The sequence below is a fragment of the Mastigoproctus giganteus genome, chromosome 7 (assembly GCF_048544385.1).
Source record: "Mastigoproctus giganteus isolate SK-2022 chromosome 7, ASM4854438v1, whole genome shotgun sequence".
NCBI classification, from domain to species: Eukaryota; Metazoa; Arthropoda; class Arachnida; order Uropygi; family Thelyphonidae; genus Mastigoproctus; species Mastigoproctus giganteus.
The window spans coordinates 133630964-133650588 of NC_143581.1; the positions used below are offsets into that span (position 1 = coordinate 133630964).

At 39.1% G+C, this 19625-nt stretch overlaps 1 protein-coding gene across 1 annotated transcript in view; it reads right to left on the reverse strand.

Moving 5' to 3' along the window:
* Positions 1-19625, reverse strand: part of LOC150083210 (inactive tyrosine-protein kinase RYK-like) — a 479651-nt gene that overhangs the window by 38779 nt on the left and 421247 nt on the right. The window contains exon 11 of the mRNA XM_090378435.1: positions 16513-16622. Coding sequence (XP_090234561.1) covers positions 16513-16622 — 110 coding nt within the window. The remainder of the gene's footprint in view (positions 1-16512; positions 16623-19625) is intronic.

Consider the following 19625-nt stretch of genomic DNA (forward strand, 5'->3'; position numbering starts at 1 on the left):
ACTGCTTGCATCGGAGCAATAGCAGTGGTTCATTTGCTTTGACGTATAAGCTCTGGACAGAAGATGTTTGATATGCTCCAATAGCAATGCAGAGAGTCTGATGATGGACAGGATCCAGCTATCAAAGTACACTGTCTCTGGCCGAATTGTATACCAGGAACCCGTAATCTAGTCTGGATTGTACAAGCGCACGGTAAAGCCGTAGAAAAGTGCATCGGTCCGCACCCCAAGATGTAGAGGAGAGAGAGCGGAGAATATTCAAGCCTATTGTGCATTTTGTACAGAATTGACGGATGTGATCCAGAAAGGTCAGCTTTTTATCAAATATGAGTCACAAGAATTTTGTGTCCGCCGCTACTGGAAAAGCATTTTGTCCAAGCCTTAATTCAGGTTCAGGATGAAGATTACGCTTACGACAAAAGTGTACGCAAACGGTCTTCTGCGGCGAGAACCTGAATCCATTAGATAGTGCCCACAAATTTAGGCGATCAATGGCTTTTTGCAGTTGTCTTTCAATAACCCTCATGTTGAATGACTGACAAAATATGCTAAAATCATCAACAAAGAGGGCACTGTTTACAGTTGGAGAAAGTTGTTCTGTGATGGAATTTACTTTGATGGCAAAAAGCGTTAATACTGATCCTCGTAGTACTCCCTCCTCTTGGCTGAAGGAACGAGAGAGTGAGGATCCCACACGAACTTGAAAAGATCAATTGGCTATAAAGTTTTTAATAAAAATGGGGAGCTGCCCTCTAAGACCAAGGCTATGCAAATCTTTTAAGATGCCAAATCTCCAAGTTATGTCATATGCTTTCTCCATGTCAAAGAATACAGACACCAAATGTTCACGTTTTAGGAAAGCATCCCGGATGGATGTTTCCAGTCTAATAAGATGGTCCAGAGTGGACTGGTTCCTTCGGAAGCCACACTGGATATTGGACAGAAGGTCATTTGATTCTAAATACCATATTAAACAAAAATTAACCATTCTGTCCAGGATTTTGCACAGACAGCTAGTCAGAGCAATAGGACGATAATTAGTAGTGACTTTTGGATCCTTTCCTGGCTTAGCAAAGGCAAGAACGATTGCCTTGCATTAAAATTTGTCTAAGCGATAGGAGGTTCGCTGGTCCTCAGCATAAAGGACTGTGTCGCATGATTGTATCCTAAGTGGAGCTGAGCAAGACCAACCTATATACAATTTATGTGCAGCCCTCCAAGATTGAATTACAGAATATCTGATGCAATTTATTTGTAGTCTATCCATTCCACGAATCTTGTCATTGGGACTCTATCTTCTTGTGAATTATTTGCCTCTAGTCTGGGGACTGACAGGCCATGATTATTAGTGGGAATTCCTGATTTGCCTATTCACTTCCCATAATTCCAATTTCCAATGTGGTTAGGGATCCAATGGAAGCAGATATCAAATATATGGTCACAGAGAGGGAGAATCTTTTGCTGAACCCGAGACAGGACTGGGTGAGAACTGTATCTCAATGCTAATAAAACCTGTAATGCACTCAAAGAATCAGATTATATAATAAATCATTATTATTAGCAAGTTCTAATGGGATCTCTGGCTAACTTTGCAGCATGCAGCTACACAGTGCTGCATTCATGGAGAATCTGCAAGGATATAATAGAGTCTGGAAAGATGGAAGCAGGCCATCCACATGAATCCAACTTCTAGTGGTCTGTAAACTTGTGACAAGTCAGAAAGTTCGGTGTGTTCCGAATAGAGCCACAAGAAGACAGGTGATGGAGTATCAGCTTTTAACCAGTTCTGAAAGGAGAACATGAGCATGCAAACAAGGTGGAAGGGTTTGCTTTGGTGTTTTGGCAATCTTGTCTACCATGATATGTAAATCTTGGAAACAAATACCAAAAGGATAATTGGCAGTGTGATGGGAGTTCTACAAGTTTCCCATCACGGCTCAAAAAAAGATGTCCACAGAGGATCGTTTGACAGGGATTTCAGATTTAAAATATATTTTACAGAAAACTGTTTATATAAAAGTGATAATGGTGGTTCATTTGCTTCCACATGTAGTGACAAAATGATCCAGGAGAAATATGAATAGCCCGATGATGGATAGGGTCCAGCCATTGAAGTACATTGCCTCTGGCTGATGCATATACCTGGGACCCATAATCTAGTTTAGATTGCACATGTGCATGGTAGATGCAAATTAACCTGTAAGATCTGCACTCCAAGAAGTCAAAGCACTGGGAATAATCAAGCCGCTTGTGCACTTTGTATGAATTAACAGGTAAGTTCAAGAAAAGTCAACTTTTTATCAAATACAAGTCACTAGAACAGTATTACTGGAATAGTATTTTGTCCAAGCTTCAGGTTCAGAATGAAGATTATGCTTATCACAAAAATGAATGCAAACACTCTTTTGTGGCAAGAATCTGAACCCATTAGCACAGGAGTTAAAGCAATTGATAGCTTGTTGCAGTTGTCTTTCAATAACCCTCAAGAAAATATGTTAAAATCGGCAACATAGAGGGTGTCATTTATAGTTGTTTTTTGATGGCAAAAAAATGCAATGCTTAAAAAACTGATCCTCGTAGTGCTTCCTCCTCTTGGCATAAGAGATGAGAGGATGGATGATCCTACATGAACATGGAAAGACTGATTGGATAAAAAGTTTTTAATAAAAACAGAGGTGACCTCTAAGACCGAGGCTATATAAAATGCCAAATTAAAATTAAATTTAATTAATATAAATTAAATTCTTTTAAAATGACAAATATCCAAATTGTATCATATGCTTTTCCATATCAAAAAAGAGACACAAGATGTTCCTGTTTTTCAGGAAAGCATCCCAGATGGATGCTTTCGGTCTAATTAAATGGCCCACAGGGACCTGTTTCTTCAGAAGCCACATTGCATATTGGAGAAAAGGTTATTTGATTCTAAATATCATATAAGATGAGCATTGACCATTCTCTCCAGCTAATCAGAGTGATAGGTCAATAATCAGTAGAAATTTTAAGATCCTTTCCTGCATTAGCAAAAGCAAGAATACTTGCTTTCAGATGACTGTGCCAGTCATCTGAAAACTGCTCTTCAATAAAGATTCTGTTACACAAAAAGAGCAAGTGATCCACAGGTTTCTGAGAAGGGTTCTTAATAATTTCATAATGAATGCCATCTGGTCGAAGAGCTATTAAAAAGGGTTAGAGCTCTCTTTGGCTCTTGTACAGTGAACAGTCCATTGTAGGGACATATGATGTGAAATTTAGTGTGTGTTTTGTGTTTTTATGTTTGAGGACTAACGACTTGAGAATAAGATTACATTACTGAGATGTTACAAAATGTTACTCTAACAGCATTTGCTACTGCAGTTTGTTCTGCAGTGGTGCATCCATTATATTCTACGATCAATGAAGGGTGGGATATATATTTCCCCATCATTTTCTAGACTTTACCCAGACCACCTTAGTACTGGTTGACTGAGTAACCAATAATATATAATGAATCCACAACTGCTTTGGACTCTGATGACAAATGTAGTGTGCTTTGGTTCATGCATGTTTAGAAGCTATTAGATTAGCTAAGGTAGGATACTGTTGGAATATCCCTCAAGCTTTGTTTTGAGCCTTTTTTGCTGCTTGCATTCTGCATTTCACGATGGCTTGAGAAATGCTGGAAACTGGGTGGATGTTTATGGAATAGCAATTGCAGCTGCTTGAACAATAATTTTTTATCATGCATGTCACTGCATCCTTGATTGCCTCCTAACTAACTATAGTAATATTAAAATCTGCCAACTGTTGAAAGGAATTCCAGTCAGCCAGATCAATCTTCAAGTGTGGTAACATAAGAAACTATGATAGATACAAGTTGATCTGTAACCAAGTTACAAAGGAGGTTAGGCAAGCAAAGGCAGATTATGAGAAATCTTTGGTAAGGGATGCAAAGAAAAACAGCAAAGAGTTCTTTACTTATGTAAGGGGATGAATCAGATTGGTCCACTTGATATCGATGGGTCAACTGTTGATGATCCTGCTCAGGTAGCTAACAAACTAAATGAATATTTTGCATCGACATTCATACATGAAGAGCTATTCAGCGAGGGGAATGCCAGAGGTGTATTCAACACTGGCAGTAAGCTAGAGAATCTTGTAATAACTGAGAGTAAAGTGGAGGAGAAATTGTTGAAGATAAACACAAGAAAGGCACCTGAGGTGAATGGGATCTATCCAGTTATATTAAAGGAGGCAGCAAAGGAAGTAAGCAAACCCTTAGCCATAATTATGAGAGCTTCCTTGGACTCAGAGGAGGTACCCACAGACTGGAGATGTGCAAATGTGACCCCAATTCACAAAGCAGGATCAAAGGCCAACACAAGTAATTCTAGACCTGTGAGTTTAACTTCTGTTCCAGGAAAAATTAATGGAGGCACTGGTTAAAGAAGCACTGCGGGATCATCTAGACAAGACTTCAGTCATAGCTCAGACACAGCATGGCATGGTTTTGTTAAGGAAAAGTCTTGCCTGACCAATTTGATTGGATACTATGATTCAGTCACAAAAGAACTGGATGCAGGGAATAACTTTGATATTATATACTTGGATCTTAGAAAGGCTTTTGATACTGTTGCACATGGAAGACTGCTGCACAAATTAGAGCAGTGTGGCATTGGAGGCAAATTGCTGCTATGGATAAAGGGGTGGATGAGAGGAAGAAGGCAGAGAGTGGTAATCAATGGACACTGCTCATCTTGGACTAATCTTATTAGTGGAGTCCCTCAGGGTTCAGTGTTGCATACATTATTGTTTTCTGTATTTATAAATGATATTGATGATGGTATATCAAGCTTAATGTCCAAGTTTGCAGATGATACAAAGGTTGGCAGGGTTGTCAAGGACACTACTGACACTATGCTGCTGCAACAGGATCTGGAAAGGTTGAGCAGATGGGCTGAGAGGTGGCAAATGAAGTTTAACATTGACAAATGTAAAGTACTACACATGGGAAACAGCAACCCCAGAGCAACGTATCAACTCTGTGGTACTACACTGACAGTGGTAGAGAATGAAAGGGACTTGGGGGTAGTTGTGCAGGCAGATATGAAGATCGTTAAGCAGTGCAGACAGGCTGCAAGGATAGCTCATGGTGTCTTGTCAATGATATACAGGAATTTTTCTAGCAGGGATAAGGAAGTGATTATTCCCTTGTATACGGCAATGGTCAGGCCACACCTTGAGTACTGTATACAGGTCTGGAGGCCTCATTTCAAGAAGGATGTAGAGCTGCTGGAACGAGTACAGAGAAGGGCAACAAGATTAGTGAATGGAATAAAGGGGTACTTTTATGAAAAAAGGCTTAAGTTTTGCAAATTACAATGTCTGGAGACTAGGCACCAGCAAGGTAATCTGATAGAGGTGTATAAAGCCTTGAATGGTTTGAGCATGCTCAATACTGATGGGATTCTTGAGAGGGCATAAATTCAAATTGAGGAAAGACAGATGTAGGATTCACGTGCGGAAATTTGCCTTTAGCCAGCGGGTAGTTGGTTGGTGGAACAGACTTCCATCATTTGTCGTGGAAGTTGATAGCCAAAATAAATTTAAGGCTCAGCTGGACAGGTATTTCGAACGAACGGAGAGGTGAAGTGGAAGTGGGTTTTTTTTTTTTTTTGGCTGATGCTGCATAAGCTTGCTTTCTTGCATCATATGCCTCTACTAATGCTAATGCTAAAGGTAGATACAATCTCGCACTAAGTAGGGTGGTTATCACAGGGAAATGATCACTTCTATATGGGGTCTCCTTCACCTTCCAAGTAAGCAGGCAGAAAAATCAATGGCAGAAAATGTATGTGTAGGTACGTGGAAGAAGGTGTTAGTTCCCAAATTTAGAAGGAAGAGGTTATATTGTCAGTGAGCATAGGCTCTATGACATATCCCTTCTATTAATGTCAGCACTACCACACAGGATGTTATTCCAATGAAGCCCCCCCCCACCAGAAGTAAAATGGAGGGAGAGAACTGCAAAATAAGATCATCAAGGTCTACCCAGAGGTTGTCTGTTCCAGGCAGCAAATAGATGGACCAGATTATTATTAAAAACCTTACCAGACAAATTGCTACCACTACTAAGCTATTGGTAAGGGTATAGTTTGAAATGGAGTCTCGTTGTCCACAAGAATAACAAGTCCTATTTCCCCAGATCTATCCTTATGTGTGATTGTAATATTATGCAAGGAAGGGTTTGCCTCCTGTAAGCAAAAGCAAAGTGGTTCATGCTTTTCTGTAAAATGTCACCAGTATTTCATGTGAATCCATGACAATTCCACAGTACAAATATAGCCATTATTTGGGCTTGGTGGATCCATCAATTTGCTTCCAAATTGACGAGGGTTTGTTTCTTCCTAGCCTTGGATTTATTTTTTTTTGGGGAAGTATGTACATGTCCTATGTCCATTTCTGCATCAAGTTACAAGAGTGAATTGTCTGGTACCTCCTTAAGGTCCATTTATTCTTGTGTTGTGGATGCCATTTCACTGCCACTTTGCTTTGTAACTAATCAGCAGTAACTAATCTTTGTAACTAATCTTTGTAATGATCAGCAGTGATCATTCGTGTATTAAGAATTTGCAGATAAAGGAACCACTAGGTGGCAGTGATCACAGTGTGCTGAAGTGGGATTTACTCAAAGAGGTAACTACCGTCAGGGGTAAAGGAAAGGGTTTTTGCTTCCGTAAAGGGGAGTACAGTGGTCTCAGACAGTTTTTAAATTCTGTACAGTGGGATCAACTGACGATGTTACCAACAGTAAATTCTAAGTGGGAAGCATTCAAGGAATTAATCGTGGAAGCTACTAGACTTTATATACCGATTAAGAAATATCGTTCAAGGTTTAGGCCTAAATGGTTATCAAATGAACTAATGAGACTCGTGACAGAGAAGAAAAATGCATGGGATGCATATAAATTATCAGGTGACGCAGAAGCCTGTGGCAGATATAAGCTAGTCTGTAATCAGGTCACAAAGGAGGTTCGGCAGGCGAAGGCGGATTATGAGAAATCTTTGGCAAAGGATGCTAAGAAAAACAGCAAGGATTTCTTTACTTATATAAACTCTAAAAGGAAGGAGATGAATATGATTGGTCCACTTGACATCGATGGTTCGACTGTTGATGATCCTGCTCAGATAGCAAACAAACTGAATGAGTATTTTGCATCTACATTCACACGTGAGGAATTATTACAGTTTGAAAATAGAAGAAGGTTATCAAATTGTAGCAGTGTGCTTAATGATTTTGTAATAACTGAGAGCAAAGTGGAGGAGAAATTGTTGAAGTTAAACATAAGAAAGGCACCTGGGGTGGATGGGATCTATCCAGTTATTTTAAAGGAGGCGGCAAAGCAACTAAGCAAACGCTTAGCCATAATTATGAGAGCATCCTTGGACTCAGGGGAGGTTCCCACGGACTGGAGATGTGCAAATGTGTCCCCAATTCACAAAGGTGGATCGAAGGGTGACACGAGTAATTACAGACCAGTTAGTTTAACTTCTGTTCCGGGTAAAATAATGGAGTCACTGGTTAAAGATGCATTGCAGGATCATCTAGACAAGACTGCAGCAATAATTCAAACACAGCATGGGTTTGTTAAGGGAAAGTCTTGTCTGACAAATTTGATTGGTTATTATGATGTGGTCACAAAGGAACTGGATGCGAAAAATAATTTTGATATCATATACTTGGATTTCAGGAAAGCTTTTGACACTGTTGCGCATGGAAGACTACTGTACAAATTGGAGCAGAATGGTATTAAGGGTAAGTTGCTACAATGGATAAAAGGATGGTTAAGTGGGAGAAGACAGAGGGTGGTAATCAATGGGTGCTGCTCTTCATGGACTAATGTTATTAGTGGAGTCCCACAGGGTTCGGTGTTGGGTCCACTGTTGTTTTGTGTATTTATCAATGATATTGATGAAGGTATATGAGGCTTAATGTCGAAGTTTGCAGATGACACAAAGGTTGGCAGGGTTGTTAATGACAGTAATGGCAGTGTGCTACTGCAACAGGATCTAGATAATTTGGGCAGATGGGCTAAGAAGTGGCAACTGAAGTTCAACCTTGACAAATGCAAAGTACTGCATATGGGTAGAAGTAACCCCAGAGAAACGTACCAACTGTGTGGTACTACACTTAAGGTGGTAGAAAATGAAAAAGACCTGGGAGTAATTGTGCAGTCAGATATGAAGTTTTCTGAGCAATGCAGACAGGCTGCTAGGGCAGGTCATGGGGTTTTGTCAATGATATATAGGAATTTTGCTAGCAGGGAAAAGGAGGTGATTGTCCCTCTGTATAAGGCAATGGTCAGGCCACGCCTTGAGTACTGCGTACAGGTCTGGAGGCCTCATTTTAGGAAGGATGTAGATTTGCTTGAGCGTGTACAGAGAAGAGCAACACGATTGGTGAGGGGAATGAAGGGATTCTCTTACCAAGAGAGGCTTAAGTTCTGCAAATTGCAGTGGCTGGAGACTAGGCACCTGCGCGGTGACCTGATTGAGGTCTATAAGGCCTTGAATGGGTTGAGCACGCTGAATTCTGATGGGATCCTTCCACTTGTTCAGATTACGAACCTACGGGGACATAAGTTCAAATTAAGAAAGGACAGATGTAGAATAGATGTGCGGAAATTTGCCTTTAGCCAGCGGGTGGTTAATTGCTGGAACAAACTTCCATCTGTCGTTGTGGAAGTTGATAGGTTAAATAAATTTAAGGAGGAACTGGACAGGCATTTGGAGGGAATGGTGTGATGATTTTTTTTTTTTTTTTTTTTTTTTTTGGCTGATGCTGCATAAGCTCCTACACTTGCTTTCTTGCATCATGTGCCACTACTACTACTACTACTACTAATTGGGCATTGGGAAGTATTAAGTGGCATTAGTCCTTCTGTGCAGGCTGTTGCGAGCTTAGCAGTAGCATGAGATGGGGGTAATTGACTCTTTAGGTGGGACAGATATTTCAGTTTTGAGTACTGATGGAACATCTCCCTGTAACCTTCTGGGCATATGAAGATTTGCTGGTGTTTACTAGTTTCACTGCTTTTCTTGCTTCCTAGTATGCTATGTTCAGTCACTGTACTTCTTTTTGTTCATTCCACCTCTAGGCATGCTCGTGGGTATGCAGGGTGCTCTCCTTGGCAGTTGATGCAGGTGGGGTTTTGTAGCTGACGTTATTTCATGGTCCAATGCAGCACATTATGTGCATGCAAGGCCTCCATGACGGGTCATTTGTGAGGGTACATATTTCTACCACTTAAAGCACCTTAACACATTTGCTGCTGGATTGCAAGCTTGCAGCAAAACAAACTGGAATTTTTGTACCTTCATTAAACTTTGCATCCATTCAATTGAGGTGAATAAATGAGCACTGTAAAAGGAAAAGCACATGAAATGAACAATGTTCAATAGTGACACACTGAGTGAACCATGGAATATTTGCATTACAGTTGGAATTTTGCTTAGTGTCGTTTGCACTGTCTAGAGAGCACTATAAAAGCTGTACTCTTGGTTCACAGTTTCATTGGATCTTTGTTTATGTTATTTTATCTAGTTTAGTATTTTCCACAAAAAGAAAAAGTAAAAATTTTTGAAGTTTATGCTTGCTAAATTTTAATAATTTGGTTGGAAAAAACGAGACATCATTCTTAGTGTGTGTCTTCTGATAAAATTTTGTGTAAAAAATGTTTTCCTGTAAAATTTTACCCTAAATGGATTGACAGTATGTAGAAGCTGATAAAATTGAATCATAATATGTCATCTGATATTGAAATAGAATTCTATGTAAGCGATGCATATTCTAAATCCTGTTCAAATGCATCTGTTGATGTTAGAATGCTACAAATCACAAATGCAAATGTTACTGGGAATGACCATTCTTTACAGATGAAATCCCTTCCATTTAATAAAAAGCAGTGCCTAGTTGTTCCAATGCCCACAGAAGTGTAAGTGCCCTTAAGGAAAGAGAGGATCCTCACAAAGCACTGCGAAAGCAAAAATAAGAATAGGAGTATGTTATAGGTGTGTTATAGGCCTATTGACTCGAATGAGTACAATGAACAATTATACAGAGAAATAGAGTGGGCCAGTAAATCAGAATGTCTTATAATGGGGGATTTTAACTTCCCAGATATTGACTGGAACTTGTGGGTTGTTCACTCACACACTAGTCAGACTTTTGTGGATTTATTGGATGATTGTTTTCTGCAGCAGCAGCATGTTCGAGAGGCAACCAGAGAGAGTAATACTCTTGATATGGTTATCAGCAGTGATCATTCGTGTATTAAGAATTTGCAGATAAAGGAACCACCAGGTGGCAGTGATCACAGTGTTCTGATGTGGGATTTACTTAAAGATATAATTATCATCAGGGGTAAAGGAAAGGGTTTTTGCTTCCGTAAAGGTGAGTACAGTGGTCTCAGAAAGTTTTTAAATTCTGTACAGTGGAATAAACTGACGATGATACCAACAGTAAATTCTAAGTGGGAAGCATTCAAGGAATTAATCGTGGATGCTACTAAAAGTTTCATACCTATTAAGAAATACTGTTCAAGGTTTAGGCCTAAATGGTTATCAAATGAACTAATGAGACTCATAACAGAGAAGAAAAATGCATGGGATGCATATAAATTATCAAGCGACTCAGAATCCTATGGCAGATATAAGATAGTCTGTAATCAAGTCGCAAAGGAGGTTAGGCAGGTGAAGGCAGCTTAGGAGAAATTCTTGGCAAAAGATGGTAAGAAACACAGCAAAGATTTCTTTACTTATATAAACTCTAAAAGGCAGGGGATGAATCTGATTGGTCCACTTGATATTGACGGATCGACTGTTGATGATCCTGCCCAGATAGCAAACAAACTGAATGAGTATTTTGAAGTTAAAAATTATTGAAGTTAAACATAAGAAAGGCACCTGGGGTGGATGGGATCTATCCAGTTATATTAAAAGAGGCGGCAAAGCAACTAAGCAAACCCTTGGCCATAATTATGAGAGCATCCTTGGACTTAGGGGAGTTTCCCATGGACTGGAGATGTGCAAATGTATTCCCAATTCAGAAAGGGGGATCGAAGGGTGACACGAGTAATTACAGACCAGTTAGTTTAACTTCTTTCTGGGTAAAATAATGGCATCACTGGTTAAAGATGCATTGCAGGATCATCTATACAAGACTGCCGCAATAATTCAGACACAGCATGGGTTTGTTAAGGGAAAGTCTTGTCTGACAAATTTGATAGGATATTATGTGGTTACAAAGGAACTGGATGCAAAAAATTATTTTGATATCATCTATTTGGATTTCAGGAAAGCTTTTGACACTGTTGCCCATGAAAGACTATTGTACAAATTGGAGCAGAATGGTATTAAGGGTAAGTTGCTACAATGGATAAAAGGATGGTTAAGTGGGGGAAGACAGAGGGCGGTAATAAATGGGTGCTGCTCTTCGTGGACTAATGTTATTAGCGGAGTCCCACAGGGTTCGGTGTTGGGTCCACTGTTGTTTTGTATATTTATCAATGATATAGATGAAGGTATACCAGGCTTAATGTCAAAGTTTGCAGATGATATAAAGGTTGGCAGGATTGTTAATGACAGTAATGGCAGTATGCTACTGCAACAGGATCTAGATAATTTGGGCAGATGTGCTAAGAAGTGGCAACTCAAGTTTAACCTTGACAAATGCAAAGTACTGCATATGGGTAGAAGTAACCCCAGAGAAATGTACCAACTGTGTGGTACTACACTTAAGGTGGTAGAAAATGAAAAAGACCTGGAAGTAATTGTGCAGTCAGATATGAAGTTTTCTGAGCAATGCAGACAGGCTGCCAGGGCAGGTCATGGGGTTTTGTCAATGATATATAGGAATTTTGCTAGCAGGGAAAAGGAGGTGATTATCCCTCTGTATAAGGCAATGGTCAGGCCACGCCTTGAGTACTGCGTAAAGGTCTGGAGGCCTCATTTTAGGAAGGATGTAGATTTACTTGAGCCTGTACAGAGAAGGGCAACAAGATTGGTGAGGGGAATGAAGAGATCTTCTTATGAAGAGAGGCTTAACTTCTGCAAATTGCAATGGCTGGAGACTAGGCACCTGCGCGGTGATCTGATTGAGGTATATAAGGCCTTGAATGGGTTGAGCATGCTGAATTCTGATGGGATCCTTCCACTTGTTCAGATTACGAACCTAAGGGGCATAAATTCAAATTAAGAAAAGACAGATGTAGAATAGATGTGCGGAAATTTGCCTTTATCCAGCAGGTGGTTAATTTTTGGAAGAAACTTCCATCTGTCATTGTGGAAGTTGATAGGTTGAATAAATTTAAGGAGGAACTGGACAGGCATTTGGAGGGAATGGTGTGATTTTTTTTTTGGCTGATGCTGCATAAGCTCATACACATGCTTTCTTGCTTCACATGCCGCCATTACTACTACTACAAATATAAGCAGCAGCAAATGTGCTAAAGCAATTGGGAGACATGGTTGAACTGAAGTGACACTGGTGAATTAAACATAAGGATGATGCTTCTAGTGGGAACAAGTTTCCCATCCCTATGTATGAATATTTGTTTCACAGCTGTCACACTCCTTGAGATTTTAATTCAGAACAGATTTCCTCGTCAGCAATATCAAGGAAATTCCATTCTGAGATGACTCTCAGGATAAGTTGAGTGTCTTATAGGAGATTACTATGATCTGCATTTCCTCAATACATGTGCAAAGTGGAGGAGAAATTGTCTAAATTAAACATAAAAAAGGCACCTGGGGTGGATGGGATCTATCCAGTTATATTAAAGGAGGCAGCAAAGGAAGTATGCAAACCCTTAGCCATAATTATGAGAGCTTCCTTGGACTCAGGGTAGGTCCCCATGGACTGGAGGTGTGCAAATGTATCACAAATTCACAAAGGGGGTTCACAAAAGGTAACACAAGTAACTATAGACCTGTTAGTTTAACTTGTGTTCTGGCAAAAATAATGGAATCACTGGTTAAAGAAGCATTGCAGGATCATCTAGCCAAGACTGCAGTAACAGTGAAGACACAGCATGGGTTTATTAAAAGGAGGTCTTGTCTGACCAATTTGATTGGTTACTATGATGTGGTCACAAAGAAACCGAATGCCAAAAATAATTTTGATATATACTTGGATTTCAGGAAAGCTTTTGAAACTGTTGCAAATGGAAGACTGCTGTACAAATTGGAGAGGTATGGCATTAAAGGTAAGTTGCTACTATGGATAAAGGGATGGTTGAGTGGGAGACAACAGATAGTGGTAATCAATGGACACTGCTCATCGGGGAGAAATGTTATTAGTGGAGCGTCACAGGGTTCGGTGTCGGGCCCATTGTTGTTTTGTATATTTATCAATGATATTGATGAAGGTTGAGTTCAATGTCCAAGTTTGCAGATGATACAAAGGTTGGCAGGGTTGTTAACGACAGTATGCTACTCCAACTGGATCTAAGTTGGGCAAATGGGCTGAGAAGTGGCAACTGAAGTTTAACATTGACAAATGCAAAGTACTGCATATGGGTAGCAATAACTGAAGAGAAACCTATCAACTGGGTGGTACTACACTCAGGGAAGTGGAAAAGACCTGGGGGTAATTGTGTAGTCAAATATAAAGTTTTCTGAGCAGTGGAGATGGGCTGCCAGGGCAGGTCATGGAGTCTTGTCAATGATATGTGGGAATTTTGCTAGCAGGGACAGGGATGTGATTATCCTATTATACAAGGCAATGGTCAGGTCACACCTAGAGTACTGTGTACAGGTCTAGAGGCCCCATTTTAGGAAGTATTTAGAGTTGCTAGAACGAGTACAAAGAAGGGCAACAAGATTGGTGAGGGGAACAAAGGCGTGCTCTTATGAAGTAAGGCTTAAGTTTTGCAAACTGCTGCGCCTGGTGAGTAGGCACCTGCGAGGTGATCTGATTGAGTGTATAAGGCATTGAGCAAGCTGAATGCTGATGGGATTCTTTCTCTTGCTCAGATTAAAAACTTGAGGGGGGGCACAGATTCAAACTGAGGAAAGGCAGTTGTAGATTAGGTGTGCAGAAATTTGCCTTGAGCCAATGGATAGTTGATTGGTGGAACAGACTTCAATCTTTTGTTGTGGAAGTTGATAGCTTAAAAATAAATTTAAGGATGGCATTTGGAACAAATGGAGGGGTGAAATGGGAGGTTTTTTTTTTTTTTTTGTCTGATACTACATAAGCTTGCTTTCTTGCATCGCATGCTTCTACTAATGCTAATGTGACTCGGAGGAGTGTCCTGAACATTTGTCACTTCTGGTCTCTTAGAGGATGTTGTTCAAGCAAAGCCATTTAACTTATTTAAGAGAGCCTGCCAACCCATCTGGATAAAGAAGGATTACATTTTTTCTCGTCCAACACCTCAATCAGGTATCAAGGAGTTGGACTTGATATTTCTTCAGTTTGCTGTCTCTTTGCCAAAGTGACTTCAGTGTGTGTGAAGTCAGTGTGTATTTAGTTGTTTCTGACCATTTTGTCACTAGGAAGTGCCCACTTGGAAAGCCTGCCCAGTGCTTGTAAACAGCATCAGGAGGAGGGCCACAACTGTTTGAAACATAATGGACTTCAGGCACAAAAATCTTGTGTGCTCTAAAGGGCAAAATCCCGAACCCACTAGATGTAGTAGTGCTATATTAGGGTACCAGCAATAATACAGTAACTCTTTTAAATCTGGTACTCTTGTGGTGGTGGATTTTAGAGAATGACGGCTAGTTGTTGAGCAGTTTTGGAGGAGTATGTTAAAATGAATAGTCGACACTAAGAACCAAACTTATTTACACGTGTAAACATTTATAATGATTATCTTTTCCTTTCATCTCTTTTTGTGAGCACAATTTAAACTGGAGATAATGCAAGGGTCGTAATTCTTACAGTAGAACTAATTTGCTTTTTTAACAAGTTCACTGATACTGTACAACTTTCAATGGATAGCTCCAGCTATATTACAAATTTGAAAACTGATTTCATATACCCAGAACAGAAAGAGTTGGAGCCCCTTCTGCGTTAAGTCCTGGGTGTGTCGATCCAACAAACTCTCCATCTATATGGCCCTGCATACACTGCATGGTAGCTACTTCGAATAACTTCTTTACAACTGTTTTTGCCTGCATATTGTCACAAGAACCCACCTGCTATCTAATAAGTGACCAGTTAGGCCCAAAACATCATATCATACAAGTGTCATCATTTAAACAAATGGCTGATCAACCTTTTGGCATGGCCTTATTTGAAAGACATGCAAACTGGGTAATTCACTACAAAGGCAAGTTTCTTGTGTTGTGAGAAATAAGACCTTCATCTATTAAGATCCATTATCTGTACAGTTTAAATATTGCTGATCCCAAAGACAGATTAAAGGCAAAACAGTCCTGAAGCAGCTTATAAAGACAGAAATAACTTTTTTGCGTTGACGATAAAGTTGATCATGATAACTTCTACAAATGCTGGATTGCTTTCTCAATACTTGTAGATTGAGAAGTGCCAGATTTTCAAGTTAGGTTAGTAGAAGATAGGTACAAAGGAAATTTACTAACTATTAATGAAATTGTGCTTATGCTAATAACATCATCATCATTTCTCTTGGCCAGTTTTTCTTTTGGCAAAATGCTTATTCTTCAAGGCTTACAAACAGTATATGGCTTTAGTCGCTGATGCGCCTAAAATCCTAATATAAAAAACAATATAACAACACGGATAGGGAGGCGGAGGACCTAACCCCTCCAAAGAATTTTGATTTATATCTGAAAAATGGGACGCTAATACATAACTTTTGCAAAATTATCCTCACTGATTTCCTATGACAGCATGTAAAGATTAAAAATTCATTGCTTTTAAAATAATCAGTGACTCTTAATACTGCTTAATTGAAGACATTTCCTTATTTATATAACAGATATCATCATCATCATCAGCATTGTCAATCCAGAACAGGATGAAGGCCTCCTTATCTTGTTACCAGCAGCTACAGTCTTGTGCTTTCCATTGCTATTGAACAGCAGTAAATTTCACAATTTCTTTGATCTACCTCATCTTTGGTCTTTTTCTTAGGCGTTTATAGTTAAGCACTATCCATATCAAATTCATTTGGTCCATCTATTGTCTGTTCTACTTGATATGTGACCTGCCTATTTTCACTTTAAAGCACTTTGTTCATTCAATGATATCACAGAGACCTAATTTGTTGGCGAATCCATGCACATGTTTTTTCATCTCTTTTGGTTATGATTAAAATTCTTCACTTCTATACTTCATGTGACCTTCAGCCTTTGTAAATCTTTCATATTCAATGCCCATGTTTCACAACCGATATAACATATATAACATTATATAAATTAGGGTTTTTTTTGTACTTGCCTCATTCTACCCACAGAAAATAATGAATAAAATAAAGCAACATCATGGCACAGTTATTACTGTCTAATGAAATAAGATTTTTACTTCATTAAATTAATACATACACACAATTTCGAGTAGCCAAATCGCGATGAATAATTTTCATTTTATGAAGATAAATCATCCCAAGGGAAATTTGAATTGCCATTGCAACAAGATCTTGTGTTAGCAGAGTCTACAAAAAAAAAAAAAAATAATAATAATTTATACACATAAGTTATATTAAACATAGTGTTTGCAAATAAGATTAGACAGATATGATAGTTATTTATCAACATATACTGTAGATAATATGTAAGAAAAAGTATTTTCAAATAATTACTGATGAATATAACAAACATAAAATGTACAAATGGCCTAATATACATTGCACAGGAGTAGAAATATCTCAGAGGAACATCCAAGATAAAATAGAAATTCATGTGAACAATATGAATGGGGAAAGTAGGTTGTTCTTGTGTGCGGAGGAGGGGAAGGATGTCGCCTGACATCCTGCTACCCTTAAGCTGATAGTGGAATCCCAGGTTATCTGCACGGATATCCAGGTTACCTACACAGAAGTCTCTCCCCACCCCAGGGATGGCTTTGGTTTGAGTTTTAGTGGCACATCAGCAGCAAAGGCTATAATGTGCCAAAACTAAGTCATAAAAGTGATTTCAGTGATCAACAAAATTCGGTCACCCTGTCATTATGTACAATGATAAATATCAGTAAAACACGAATGGTATATTTTAAATACATCCATATAAGTTTAAGGAGTTTAATTATTTGAAAACATCTGAAACATGATCATTGTCAAAAAGTATTGTATTTAGTGTATAGGGCTCAGTGAGATGACTAAAATTGAAAAAAGATATTTATCAAAAAAAAACAAGACATTCATACAGAATGTGGTGAATTGTTAAAATGGTGCTGCAAGAGAAATGAATGCCTGTGGGTATAAGACATAGACTGCCAGAATTTGATTACAAGCTTACTCTGATATAACTTGCTTGCAATCTATCTCTGCCATGATTCTCACCACTGGGAATGTAATATAATAACATTTCACTCATGTATTCTGTATAGGGGACTAACAAGCTCTGACCATGTTGAGGTTGTTCTAATCTGACAGCAGAATCAGCCAAATTATTACCCATTATCCTGATGTGGCTTGGGATCCAGCAGAAGTGAATATCAAATGAATATTCATAAAGAGAAAGTAGCATCTGAAACCAGGAATGGATGAGAATTATATCTCATAGCTGATAAAACCTCTAATAAATTTGATAATTGTAAATTTTAATGTGGTCCAAGACCAAGTCTATAGCATGTACAATTCAGATGTGTACAACTCAGCAAATCAGAGAGTCTTATAATGGTAGTTATTTAGGGGGGAAATTTCTATCAGCATGGCCCACACTTGTAGATAGAAGGAATTTGTTTTGTAGAGACGGGATACACTTAAACAAAGGTGGTGCAAAAGTTTTTACCAGTATTATTGAGGATACCTTAAAGGTTCAGGGAAACTGCTAGCTAGGGGAGGGATATGGGTAATACTGACACACGTTTATCTGATAATATTGGTCAAAGTAACTCTTGCACATACCTTAACAGTTCTTATCTGCTACCCCAACTGGACGTATTATCTAGATGTTCTGGGGACAGAAACGTTTCATGTGAGCGGGTAGCTAATATTAGGGAAGAGAGCCTAAAAAACTTCAAGGGTTGTGTTAGGGTTGTTAAATATACAAGAACTGTAAATCTTAATTGTTTATACAGTAACGTTAGAAGTGTCGTCAATAAAATAAGTGAATTCGAACTGCTGGTTAAAACAAGTAATGCGGACATAATAGGGCTTACCGAGACGTGGTGCCACCCGGAAATTGGGGATGATGAGTTTAAGTACGGCTTGTATAATGTATTTAGGAAGGATAGGGTAGATAGAAGGGATGGTGGGTATAAGGGTATTGCTTCTTATCAGAAGCAGCCCGAGTGCGACGACTGCGTTCCCGGATTCAGACATATCACATGCTAGTATAGAGTCTGTATGGTGTGAGATAGTTGGAAACAAAGGTATAATGCGACTAGGAGTAATCTACAGACCAGGTGATTGTGAAGATTATGACAAAAGCCTCTACATGCAAATGAAATGGGCAAGTAAGCGTCAATGTTTTATTATGGGTGATTTCAATTTGCCTCTAATTGATTGGAGTAAATGGGGAGGAAACTCAACATGGGGAACAAAATTTTAAAATCAACTAGATGACTGTTATTTGTATCAATGTCAGGGAAAGTACTAGAGAAAAGAATATCCTAGACCTCATTATTACCCATGAATCAGATGACATAACAGGGTTCACAGTAGAGGAACCAGTAGCAGGAAGTGATCACGGAGTTCTACAGTAGATGATGACGAGAGAGGTAGCATCAGTAAAAGGCAAAGGAATGGGTTTTAATTTCAGAAAAGGAAATTACGATGCCTTAAGGTACTACATGGCCTCTATTAACTGGGTAGATATTGTGCAGAAAATGAATACATTTGAACTGTGGTACGCTTTTAAAACAATCACAGATGCCTTGAATGGGTATATACCATTAAAAAAATACTCCACGAGGAGGGTTCCAAGTTGGATGAATAGTGAAGGTGCCACATTACTTGAGCAGAAAAAGGTGGCATGGAAAGGTTACAGAGCAATAAAAAGTACTGAAACCTATAATAGCTACAAGGTGATGTGTAATAGAGCCACAGAAAAGGTTCGACAGGCAAAGGCAGTTTATGAGAGATCACTAGCAAACAGAGCAAAGAGGGGGGGATAAAGAATTCTTCACATATATAAATGCCAAGAAGAGCAGGACAAAACATCGGACCTTTACGTAAGGGAAAGGGGGATTAGCATTAGCATTAGTAGAGGCATTTGATGCAAGAAAGCAAGCTTATGCAGCATCAGCCAAAAAAAAAAAAAAAAAAATCCACTTCCACTACACCCCTCTGTTCGTTCAAAATATCTGTTCAGCTGAGCCTTAAACTTAATTAGGCTATCAACTTCCACGACAAGGGATGGAAGTCTGTTCCACCAACCAACCACCCGCTGGCTAAAGGCAAATTTCCGCACGTCTATCCTACATCTCTCTTTCCTCAATTTCGATTTATGCCCTCTCAGGTGATTATTCTGAGCGAGAGGAAAAATCCCATCAG